The 13,784-nt window shown below is 32.2% G+C and overlaps 1 protein-coding gene across 1 annotated transcript in view; it reads left to right on the top strand.

The window, feature by feature from the left end:
- The first annotated feature begins 4,793 nt into the window (after nucleotides 1–4,793).
- The window catches only part of LOC139495354 (uncharacterized), a 28,019-nt gene continuing 19,028 nt past the window's right edge, over nucleotides 4,794–13,784 (top strand). Inside the window, exons 1-4 of the mRNA XM_071283656.1 lie at nucleotides 4,794–5,048; nucleotides 6,076–6,135; nucleotides 6,402–6,582; nucleotides 12,999–13,301. Of these exons, the coding sequence (XP_071139757.1) occupies nucleotides 6,079–6,135; nucleotides 6,402–6,582; nucleotides 12,999–13,301 (541 nt within the window). The 5' untranslated portion in view covers nucleotides 4,794–5,048; nucleotides 6,076–6,078. The remainder of the gene's footprint in view (nucleotides 5,049–6,075; nucleotides 6,136–6,401; nucleotides 6,583–12,998; nucleotides 13,302–13,784) is intronic.

A 13,784-nucleotide genomic window follows, 5' to 3' on the forward strand; every position in this document is an offset into this window, starting at 1 on the left:
TCCTTATATTCAGTAGTTGTCGTTTGTTAAAGTGGTTAATACGTGTTTCTCCTTGCTAATTTTTATATAGATCAGAGCGTTGGCTTTACCGTTTGAATGGCTTTACGCGAGTTGTTTGATAAATTGTGACTTGGATGGCGAGTTGTTTCATTGGAACTTACACCATATCTTCTATATCTATTTCATTTAAGATCATAGGTTTGGCTTTTGCATTTTTTATATATTCATAAACAAATAAAAACATCAGAAGTTACATACATAAAAAACATGTACAAGATGAATATAAATAATGAACATAATATGTCATAGGTCGAGCTGTATCTTTGGTAAGGAAACGATTTATACTACATTTTTTTTATATTTTTTAAACATCAAGAAACTTGAAAACAATGAAATATATTCATTGTTGATATCTGTAAAGTGACTTATAATTTAACTTCTTATAGACACTTAGACTGTAATTATACAATATCTAAATTTCAGTGTCCACTTTATAAGTTTTTAAGAAAAGACTTTTATGATAATATATTAAAATAATAGGTTGTAAAATTTTTGAAAAGTTAAGCATAAGTGCCAAATTTAATTGGCTTTATATTCAAGAAAACCTAGAGGTATTGAAAAGTGTTGCAAAAAGTTAAATCACAAAAATGCTGAACTTAGAGGAAAATCAATTCGGAAAGTCCATAATCACATGGCAAAATCAAATAACAAAACACATCAAAAACGAATGACCCCAAGGGTGACTGGAGAATAGAAATATGGTCACTTGGTCTTCTCCCGACCTGCAAAAAACGCTTGCCGAAATGGGGCGTCCGTTTGGCTGTGCGGGATGTATCAAGTTCGCAGTCACACCCGGTCAGAATAGGGACGTTAAATCCGGTGTCTCGTGTAGAGAGAGTACCACGCTCTTTGCACGTTAAGAACCCTTGCAACAACTCTTTGAGGGTTCCGTAGGTAGCCTGTTGCAAGGCAAAATTTCTGTCCCTATCCAATAAATCCTCATTTTTCAATCGCAGTCCAATTTTCCCCGACCATCATCCCAGATGGCCTCTATTGTGACAAGACATACCTGTTGTTCTCGTCCTGAATGTGTATGAAACATTTGCCACTGGACGTTAAGCAACCAACAATCAATAAAAAATGAATGGCCAAGAACTGTCATATTCCTGACTTGGAACAGGCATTTTCAAATGTAGAAATATGATTTATTAAACAACATTATTGTGTCAATTATAAATTACTTTGCTTTTCATGAGCCCTTTAATTGGAATAAAAGTATCTTATCTTATCTTATCTTATCTTATACCACATCTCTTTATTTTAGTACTAACTGAAGTATTTAAATTAAGTGTTATGTTGACAAGCTAAGTTATGACTGTAAGTTCAGATAGTATCACGAGGTTTTTAATTAAAGTAAATAATGCGACTAAGTTGATTATCTCAATAAAGAAGAACTGATTTTAGACTATGAGATTATTTCTGATATCAGAATGATAAATATCTCATTGTGGTCCATACTTCAAAAGATTTCTGAACATACTGTATTTAAGACAGTTTTGTTTTTGTCTGAGACTACTATAACATGGGAAGTGACCAATCTCTTTGTTATACATTGTAGTAGTCTCAGGTTTTTGATTTTGTAGTTCAATTCACAGGCGCTTGGGTATATAATACAGATACATGTTTCCCCTAGTTTCGAGTATCCATACTAAGAAACAAAGAATGGATAGTAAAAATGGGTATTTTCTCTGAGTCGTTTGAATCACTCGAAACTAGGTGAGACATGCACAGAAGGGATAGATATGTATTATAGATATAGAAAATTCAATATTTTAATCAACAAATTTTTTTTTTTTAAATAATAGCTGTATCACATATTTAAGCGCCTGGGATTCAATTGACTTTGCAATTTTGAGGAGGTAATTATCTTTGGTTTCGAATACCCTACAAATTAACTTTTTTTCCATTCAATATTATATTTAATGTTAATGTTGATGCGCTTTCTAATTTCATCAAAATATTGTTTTGCCAAAAATAAACAGTTTGTGGTAAACTTAAAATAACTTAATCAAATTGAATGTTGTAAGATTCAGTTAAAATGACCAGTCCAACATGTCATTCTGCTTTGCCAAAGTTTTCGGAGCTTTCATGTGTGTATTCAATGCTAGAGAAAGTGTAGGATTCAAAATTCTACATAATTATTGAATTTACACAGAAATTTGCCCGTTTAAAACATTTATTTCTTAAAAAATAAAACACGGATAAAAAGTAAAATGTATCCCTTAAATCACTGAAAAAATTTCCGATTGATTTTTATGTCGTCAAGTGCTTTTAAAGAACCGTAGTATAGTAAACATCGATCGATTTCCCTCACAAATGTTATACACGCTATAGTAGTCAGAAATATTAATAATCTACCTGGGTTTAAATCCATATCATATATCAATATTGAGGTGCAGTTAAGGATAGCGCAGAAGCCTTTTTCTACAGATATTTTAACAGCCAAACTAAACTTGAAATAGTTAACATTAATTTTTTAGTTGAAAACATTATGTAAATTATATCCAATAGAATTATGATCTTTATGTAATGTCATCGTATTGCTGTGCCTGTGGTTACCTTTGTTTTGTATAACGCAGATTTAGCCAGGGAAACAATTCATATTAACAAATATTCTCATCGGATAAAGAAACGCACCATATAAAATATAATAATTTCTCTCATTATAGACAGTTGCAATCCTTGTCTATTCACCTTACTATGATATCTTTCTAATTCGTGTTGTGTAAACAACGAATTATAAAACGAAACTTTTAATGATTTAAACCTACTGAGCACATTTGTAATAGAGCTACATATATCATATTCATTTTTTGACGAAATGAGACAAAAAGTCTAAATAGTAGTTTTATCATTTTATTTTATCAACAATAATCAAACATGAGTGGGACCATTATTATCAATGTCAGCCAAACATTGCCAGTCACCTGATAACAAGGATAGCTGAATGATAACAAAATACCAGTACACTTTTAGATATTGAGTATACCACTTGTTTATATAGAATAAAATACAAATTCTTCCCATACCATCATATCTTTAGTGAATTAATGTTTTACTCTTTGCAGGTAAGTTTTGTATGTTGTATCTTACTATTCGAAGACTTACACATTAATTACCTAATTCAGTTTTATTTGTTTATTTTATTTATTCATTTATTTTTTTTTTGGGGGGGGAGCTTTGAGGAAAAGTTGTTTTTTCTAAACCTCCTACTGTTTATTGTAGATGTATGGGTAAGTGAAAAAGGATAAAAATGTAATTAGATGAATAAATAAATATAACTGAATACATTTTAAAAAAGGGGGAAAAGAAAAAAAAAGTTTACGATTTTGAATCACATTTGTAATTTTGAAAATGTACAATAATTTTTAACTTCATTATTTGAATGATTTTTTTTCAGATTCCACTTATTCTTATCCGATTATTACCTTTTAAATATCATGTCTTCAATGTTAATCTTAATTTGAGATCTTGTCAAAAACGAGAATATACCAGATGACGTCATATATAAAGCACACATTTTTTGTCAAAGCAATAGGGGAAAAAATGTGTAAAACAATTTATTTGAAAAATAGATTCTACCACTAAACATCATGCAATACAACAAGTCTCAACTCGGTTCACTTTTTTATGTCGAAAGATCTGCACGACAAGTACTAAATAAACTCATCATAGATACCAGGATTAAAATTTCTAAATACGCCAGACGCTTGTTTTGTCTAAAAAAGACTCATCAGTGACGTTCGACTCCAAACAAGTTAAAAATGCCAAATAGAGTACGAAGTTGAAGAGCATTGAGGACCAAAATTCCTAAAAGTTTTGCCAAATACAGCTAAGGTACATATTGTCACGCAAACAAAATCTGTTCAATTGCATATAACTGAAAAATCATCATTAACATACTTCGTACTTTCTAACGGATAACATTCGACTTATATAAAAGGTCAAATCTAAATTATAACAGCAAAAAAAATGTTTATTAGTAAATTCAAAATCATGCATTTAAGATAATCTGTCGTCTATTCGCATTTTTGCAGAAATCTAGTACGATTTCTGTTTTTCTTTATGGATAATCGTAACGTAACTTTTTAAAGAAATAAGTGTTCTCTGAAATATTCTACCTGATTTTGTAACAAAGGACAGTACACATTCTTCAAATCGTGTAGATTTTAAAAGGAATATCTATATATGATTGATTTATGTCATGTTTTAAGGGAGACATTATATTTGCTCAACAGGTCTGTGGATATGTCATTGGATTGCATAAGACTGAGCCTGATGATTGAAATCCCCGTAATATGAATTTCTTATAACAGTATTGTTCTCTTAAATGTCAGTCTCGGTCATTCACAAATTCTCCAAAAAATCATGACGGGGATACTAGTATAACGGCATACCTTTCCAGAGCACCTGAGGTCATCCCAAGTTTTTGGCGGGGTTCGTGTTGCTAAGTGTTTAGAATTCTGTGTTGTGTCATTTGCACTATTATTTGTCTGTTTGACTTTTTTTTATTTTTAGCAATGGCGTTGTCGGTTTTCTATTTTATATATGAGTTTGACTGTCCATCTTATATCTTTCATCCCTCTTTAGAAAAAAATCATATTTAAAAAAAAATGCATTACAGTCATTTGGGTTGTTATTGGGTCCCAGTTCAACACATTCAGTAATGACACCATATACTGACATATGATCCATATGCCGTGTCAAACATATGGTGATACTTATGTTATATAAAAAAATAATAAGCCGTGTATCTTTGATGAACAATTGAAATTCTCCATGTAGAACTTCAAACGATAAAAACCTATGAATATCATTCCGCAACTTCCTTACAGTTTATCATGGAATCATGTTAGATATTGAACAACTCACAATCTGAAAAATAAAGCATTGGCCAACCAATGAAATGTTGAGTGCAGTCCGCAGCAGCGCGAATACATCTTAATAGCAGGAAAGAGGAGTTTAAAAAGAACCAGAAGAAGCTACTGGTAACTTGTTAAAGAATATGGATAAGTCAAATATAGGGATCAGCCGAGTTCAGCTTGGAGATTTTGGAGCAAAAAGTCTTATTTCAAATATATCTAGTAAAGAATTTTAAATTCAAATTAAATGAGCGACATAGAGGCACATTATGCGTCTCCAACAAAACTCAAGCCAAATGTAATAAAACAAGATGACAAACTAAATCTAAGTGGAGATACAATAAAACATATATGCAAGACATCAAGGACACCGATCCTTTTATAAATTGTTTTATAATGATAAAAAAGGAACTGAACAAAATTTTAAAAAAGCCAAATAACTTATACATTTGAGTCATTTAACAGTTGACTAATTGAAAATTAGCGAAAGATAAAAACATAAAACGAACAGCAGTAAACAAAACACAACAAATAAACTTAGAGAATGAACGATGACGTCTAATTCTCGGTTCAGTAGTTTATGGGAATTAATCATTGTACAATTCTTAATGGTAATTACTGGTCAAGTGATATATCGTAGGCATACAAAGTTCACATATATCGTCAAGCTTTCGAATACATAACTGATACTTTGATTTATGACGGCATAGTCTCAAATAGATTAATGACGTCAAGAATTCATTCTAACAAATCCAAACTTACACCGTTTGAAAACCACCTATTTGCTTCTATTGGTATCATAAATCATAAATGTTCACTAGAAAAACCAACATCGGAGTCGACTCAGTTTTTCAGCTGACTGGTCAAACGAAATGTATATTCTTCTGGCCTCTTTCTTTAGAAACAAAATATTTCTTTTGATAATTTTTTTTTAATAATGGTATGATTTTGAAATGGTATGCTGCCTTCCTATTCATATGTTCATGATGGATTGAGAAACTTTAGATTTATTATTTGTCTGAGAACTCACCTTAAGTACATATTTTTTTCGATCTTTCTTTATTACTGTATTTGTCTAAACTATTTTGAATGTATTTTTATAGATTGAAATGTATCTATTATAATCAAAACATACTTATATGTTTTTTTACAGAACATGTTGTACCGGACGAAAATGTTCCATGTATATCATAAAGAAATACAGTCTTTAATTGTAAGAATAACCTTTATTCAAATGCACGAGTTCATCAATTGTAACAGAAACATCATTTTCTGTTTTTATTGACATTGGTCTTTACTACATACTCAGACGGTACTCGTTTGATTTGAAAATTAACCATTAAAACACATTATTAAAAATCTACGCATATTTTTATTATTATATTCAATTATTAAAATATAATCAGACCAGTTGGAAAAAAAGTGTAGTTTTTTAGTGCATTATGAACTAATTTTGTTTTTAATTTTTTAAACATGTAGTTTGTGATTCTCTTCCTAATTGGAGCTTGCTACGATTTAAAGTGTCCTGTCCGTTCACAGCATCAACAGCGTTTTAATAACTCTTGCGACATCTTTGATGAAAATTACATGTGCTTACAGGACGTGTTAACATTTCAACATATCGAACTATGTGCTACTAAAAGACATTTTCAACGACCTGGTAAGTTTTAGAAAAACAATAAAAATGCATATGCATTCTAGTCATTCGTTTTGTCATGGTTGCAAACTCTTAAATGTTTTTCTGTTGTCTTTTCAAAAGCTAGGATATGAGTTCTTCTAGTATATGCTGATGCTTAGAGAGCTCAGATTCAAACCAATCCTATAAACAACTTGGTCACACCGATATCTTTGGATAAAACTCTTCTTAAGTAGTACCAACTTGACATTGAGTCTTTATTGGAACTAACATTATATCTTTTACCACACAATGCACGTTTTAGCTTCGTCCTACATCCTCTCAAAGTTTAGATATTAACATTCTAAACGTGTAATCATCTTACAGACTACTACGTTTTTACACTGAATTCGTCAGATATTTCTTCTTTATCTGTTTACCCTTCCAAAGCGCCTGAGAACATCTCCAGTTTTTGTGTTACTCAGTCTTTACGTTGTGATTGCACTACAAATTGCTCAGAGTCTGAAAAGACCATATTTTGTGCTCGACCAGTAAAATTAAGCACATATTTCACTCGACTAGTCTCGACAGTACTAAACTGTACTCGACGTTACGTAATTGGTCTGATTTATTACTTCATGATCTTTGTGTAGTCTTAAATGGTCCTGACAAAAACTCGACCAGTCTCGACTTATCTCAACCTGTCGTCATCAGTCTCAACTCTGTCTCGACTAGTCTTGACCTTCAAATTTAGACTTGACTGATCTGATCAGCCCATCTAACTAAACTAAATAAAAATATTTAAAAAAACAGGTTAGTAAGTAGTTTGGCTCGTTGCCGTGAAATTTAAAAAAAATAATTAAACAGTAATAAAAAATTGATGAAATTAAAATAGTCATATTTAATAATGCCAGGTTGTTTGGTTGTTTGATTTCTTGCTGTCAAATTTGATGATTTTATTAACAGGTAAAAAAGCTAGAATTTTCAGTTGGACTGAATATAGATAGTAAATTTTACATGTGTATATCACTTTATTGAATTAATTTGAATTTTCATCAAACTATACACCTATTTTAGTTGAATATTCATCTAAATGAGTCCGAGGTCATTATGTTGTGTGGTGTATTGCTGTCAAATTTAGGGATGAAATTAATCTAGGTCAAACATCTAGACGTTGCAGTTCGGACAAATTCAGATAGTACACTTGAAAAAAAAATTATAACTTTTTCAAATCAGCTTTGATTTTCATAAAACTATACAGCAACCTCAGTTATATATATATTGATCTTACTGAATCTCAGATCGTTATGTAGTTTGGTGTAATACTGTCAAATTTAAGGATTAAATTGAATTTCTTTAAATTCATAGCAATGAACAAAACTACCAAATAGACTAATATTTTGTAAGTTGGGCTGATTTTAACCAGTCAAGGCAAATTTGAAGGTAAAGACTAGTCGAGACCAGTCAAGACTTGTCGAGACCGAGTTGAGACTCGTTATGACAGGTCGACACTGGTCAAGCTTTGGTCGAACCATTTCAGACTACACCAAGATTATGAAATACTGAATCAGACTTATTACGTATTGTCAAGACCAATATAGAGTACAGTTAAGTACTGTCAAGATAATGTCGGGACTAGTCGGTCAAATATGTGCTTAATTGTACTGGTCGAGCACAAAATATAGTGTTTTCAGACTCTGGGTAGTTGTAGTGTTGTGTAATATTGTTTGTTTGTTGGTCATATTCGTTATTAAACACAGGGTTGTCTCTTTTCGACTTAACAGTTTGAAGGCTCCTCTGGTGTATTTAGTCCCTGTTTTACTGATTCCTATTTTTGTCATGGAATCAAAAGGGTATTCGTAAATGCGAAACTAGGAATTCTGTTTTATTATGACAAAAAACAACATTTGGTGCTGTTAATTTGTATGTACCGATACAATGAACATTTTACGAATTTATAAAAGTGTGCTCTAAAGATAGGTTTGCACTGCCGATCAGATCAACTTAATGATCACGACTGTAAAATTTTCCATGCGTAAGCAAATTCTTGATCAGACCTGTTTACGAATTCGACCCGACTGCTATCCGACTGTACACGGCCTTTATTCGACCATTCACGACTCCTTAATGACTCAACCACGACTTCATCACGACCACTAATTGGATACATATTCGATAATTCTCTACACGATCTTTTCACGACTAGCTGGACCAAATCAACTATACTCGATCTCAGCCTGATCTCGACCAGACCAGATCGACGTCATCGTAGGGATAGTCGAGAATTGGTCGGGTATTTATAATTTCAGCATAAAAACGTCTGAACTTTTGTATATGACCCGCTGCACCGCAGGATCATTAACTGTTACCCTTGTCCATCCGTTATTACGTACGTACGTCCCAACAATTAGTTTCAGTTCTACAATTTTATTTTGCCTCAACTAAATTTTTATAAAACGTATACACAATGCTCATTACTATAAAACACAGATCTAGTGCAAATTTGGGTGGCGTCTCTTTTACCGTTCTTAGGTAATAACTCTTTATAACGTCATATGCAAGCTGGGGCATTATCAGTGTCCCATTGGTAAGTTCTCCGTTTATTGAACTAGATTCAGTAGTTTACAGAAGGTCTGAGTAAAATCACGAATCTAAAATATCTACATGGAAATAAATCAGTTGAATTAGTGGGCAATGTTGTTAGAGCTCAGAGAGACAGGTATATAGCTGCGCAGGGGCTTGAGTAAAGCGTAGAAGACGAGTAAGAAGGCGTACACTGCAAGAACCATCAATAAATCTATGTGAGATAGATAGTGGCTGATATGACGACCACTGTGTGGGCAGTATAAAGTAAAATCACAAAAATACTGAACTCCGAGAAAATTCAAAAATGGAAAGTCCCTATTCAAATGGCAAATTCAAAAGTATGAAACTTGCAGGAGTTCAAAAAAGAGAACCCCAATGGTAATAAAAAAATCCAAAAGAGTGGAGTAGGACGATGATCAGGAAATTTTACTTCTCTTTTCTTGCAAATGAAAACACAAAATAAGATTTATCACTGGATAAGTACTTATGTTAGACAACAATATACGTAAATTATGCCACCATCTTTTCCTTGTCTTCTCCTTGTGTCATGCCTGTGCATATGTATGTAATCATTATTTTCCATAGATTTGATATCTAATAGTTGAATGGTTTAAGAGATTTCTTTATGGTGTATCTATGGCAACAACCTGTTTGTTTTAATAAAGAAAATGTATTGCAAATAGTTGGGGGGAAAGGGGGGGGGTATGATGTAAAAAGTAAAATCACAAAAATACTGAACTCAGAGGAAAATCAATTTGGAAAGTTCATAATCACATGGCAAAATCAAATAACAAAACGCATCAAAAACGAATGGACAAGAACTGTCATATTCCGGACTTGTTACAGGCATTTTCAAATGTAGAAAATGGTGGATTAAACCTGGTTTTATAGCGCTAACCCTCTCACTTTGATGACAGTCTCATCAAATTCCGTTATATTTACATTGATGCGTTAACTAAACAGACACAATAACTAAAATAGTCAAAATATGTAACACATTTCGCCACAATTACATAGAATGTCAATTCCCTGGTGTGATACTGTTCCTGAAACTGTAATTATATCTATCAATAATTCAAATAAAAATCGTTTGTTTTTCGTCTCATTTTGTGTAAAATTGCGTCAAAACGTTCGTGAGAAAAAAATGTTTGTTAATCAGGTAGGGACCACTACCTTATGTGGAAATACATAAATTAGCATACTTATGTTCTCGCACATGTAATTGTTTATTTACATGTGACGCAATTTATTTTTACCTAGGTTTTTGAACAATTCACTTAATGAGTAACAATGCATGATGGACTACTACGTGTTATTTACTGAAATACAACCCATTTGGTCGTGTGATGCGGGATTCACAATTTCATTTATTTTCTCGAGTGACTGGCTTTTTGATCATTACTCGAATATTTTTGACATTTCAAAAACTACGGGTATAAAGTCAGATCAATGACGACCAAGGTAGACCACCCCAAACATTTTTATCGATTGATTTATACCAGTCTCAAGATCGCTTAAGCTGTCTTGATCGAGATTGATCGAGTTGGTCTGATCGGCAGTGTAAACCAAGCTTAATAATTAAATTGAGGAAGATGTGGTATGCGAGCCAATTAGACAACTCTCGATCCAAGTAACAATTTATAAAATGTTAACCATTATAGGTCAAGGTACGGTCTTCAACACGGAGCCTTGGCTCACACCGAACAGCAACTTATAAAAATTACTAGTGAGTTAGGGCTAAAGTGTGTACTGTCTTTCGGATTCAGTTGATAATGTTCTCAGTTAAAACTAACTGACAAAAATAAAATATGTACATGAATAGTTTATCAAAGACATTCAACAACAGCATGTAGCTCTGAATAGTAATTTTTTAATCTTTACATCTCAAATCTTTTGTTCTAACATATCACCCTACTTCGAGGTTTTTGGCACAACTTTTTTGAATTTTTGGTCCTCAATGCTGTTCAACTTTGTACTTGTTTATACTTTCAAACTTTTGTATCTGGGCGTCACTAGTAAGTCTTGTGTGGACAAAATGCGCTTCTGTCGTATTAAAATTTTAAACTTGTTGCCTTTTGTTAGCTATTATTCGTGTGTTTCTTTACATGGCCATTAAAGAAGGAGGTTTGGCATGCCACAAAACCAGGTTCAATCCACCATTTTTTCTTTAAAAATGTCCTGTACCAAGTCAGGAATATGGCCATTGATATATTATAGTTCGTTTCTGTGTGTGTTACATTTTAACGTTGTGTTTCCGTTGTGTCGTCTGTTTTCTCTTGTTTTTGAGTGAAAATTCATATTACTATAAGACGTGTCACGGTACTTGTCTATCCCAAATTCATGTATTTGGTTTTGATATTATATTTGTTATTCTCATAGGATTTTGTCTAATGCTTAGTCTGCTTCTGTGTACATGTGTGTTACATTTTAATGTTGTGTCGTTGTTCTCCTCTTATATTTAATGCGTTTCCCTCAGTTTTAGTTTGTTACCCCGATTTTGTGTTTTGTCCATTTATTAGTTTTGAACAGTGGTATACTACTGCTGCCTTTATTTTACATTCTGTATGTTTTCTGTTGTTCTTGAACATGTTGGCGGGAATATCAAAATCAAAATAAAACTTGGAAATATCTATGCATAATTTAGACTAGCTTTAAAATGTATGTACAATTCCATTAGACTTTCAGTGTCTTCTCGGGGAATCAAACTCAAGACCCTAAGCACGCGAAGGCAAGATTCATACATATACCTTTACACTAGTATGACTGGATACAAACTCACCTTTGATTTAACATATTTAAACATTGTATCAGGAAATCATAAAGTGTGTTTACTATATGGTTAAATATTAGATATATATTTAAATTATCTTATCGCATTTTGAACAAGCGAAAATGTTTTGTTTCATATTATCTAGAAGAGTTTATTGGTTGTATTCAAGAATAAGATTCATTGTCAGTGTAAATTAAATGTTCATAATTGATGCAAGACATCATTGATTTCCGGTTAAAAGTGATGGCTTATTTTCTACTGATTCCAAAAATCATCTACTTTTCCTTCAAATAATGGAGATAATTATCTACTCCCGGTTTATAAGAGAAAATGCTTGTGTGATTTAAAGGGTAATATAAGTTGATTTTAAATATATATGGTTAATGTTTCCTCGGAAGGGTACAGCAAAAGTACCTCCTGTTTGCACAGGTTCACTTTTGGTTGATATTATTCAAGGTCATGTGTCACCTTACCTCTTAAAAAAGATACTTTGGCCTCAACATGTACCAACATGACGTTATATTCGATTCACCGTATGTTTCAACCTGTAAGGGCAATAACTCATATAGGTATTATAAGTATTGCATCGGTCTGAATGACCATTTATTCGTCTCAACATCAAAAATATTTAGCTTCATTTCTTTTACATGAAGCTTTTATGGTATGAGGTAAAATACTCACACAATCAAAAGGGCAAAATTTTGTCAATGACCTTGACTTTTGACCTCGACACCAGTTTCATGTTGGATTACCAAAACCCCAAATTAAAATACCTTATATATCTGTCACTAGCGGTTAATCAGTTACATTCACATATCACTTATGTCAAATACAAAAGGGGAATTAACTATCATATTGACTCAGTATTGCGGTAAACATTAATATAACGAGCAATTTGGAAAACTAATTATTAATTTCTTTTACGGTTGTGAAGGAGATGCAAGAACAAGGAAAACAGTGTTCATTGAGATAAATCGTAAAACTTTAAAAAAAAAAAAAAAAAAACATCCAACATATTGACGAACAAAATTGTATTTGTCAGATCTCTTTTTTTATTGCAAATATTTATTTTCAAACACAATACTTTTTCTTCAACTGGTTCTAGGTTACATAATTGTTTGGAGTGGAAATTTAAATGGACAAATTTGTGACAGTCAACGATATCAACCAATAAGATACTTTAATAGTGACGGGAGTGATTGCATTTTGAGAAAATCGGTTTGCAATGAAGAAGGACAAATTATAGTTGAAGACGGATCGCCTATCAGTGATCGTCGATGTCGATGTGATTATAGACGAGGATATTCTTTTGTTTCTGAGCCAAAAAATAAGTGTACTTGCATTCCATCAATAGAGGATTGCTCCTGCTATTTTAAACATTGTCCGAAATATCAAGAAGTATCTCCAGGTTAGTACCAAGTCAGAGTATAAGAACAGAATTTTCTAATATGAAACTCAATGTAAGAAGCCTTTTCGAGATACATTTCATATGTTTATTTCTGATATCCCAATTAACAAGTACGTTACCTTGATGAAGTCCTCGTTGTCTCGATTTAGAAATTAATTCTTTTTGATTGTATAAATGATAATCACAAAAAGATGAATCGAGATACCGATACATAACAGATTAAAAAAAATCGAGAAAACATGACATATTAATCACCAGAGAACAGAAAAAAAGTTTGTCTGGATATTTTATTGTTTTCCAAAAAATAACGTGTTACAAATTCCAGCATGTTTGCCTTTTATACGAAATCAAGTAACTAAGATATTAGAAAAACTAGTGTAAGGATCTACAAACTATAAGTAAATAAGGCATTGCAAACAACAAATGTAAACTATTACCCCATTTCAAAACCACCAATATAACAGATTCTTTCTTGATGCGACC

This window comes from Mytilus edulis, chromosome 11 (genome assembly GCF_963676685.1).
Source record: "Mytilus edulis chromosome 11, xbMytEdul2.2, whole genome shotgun sequence".
Lineage (NCBI taxonomy): Eukaryota > Metazoa > Mollusca > Bivalvia > Mytilida > Mytilidae > Mytilus > Mytilus edulis.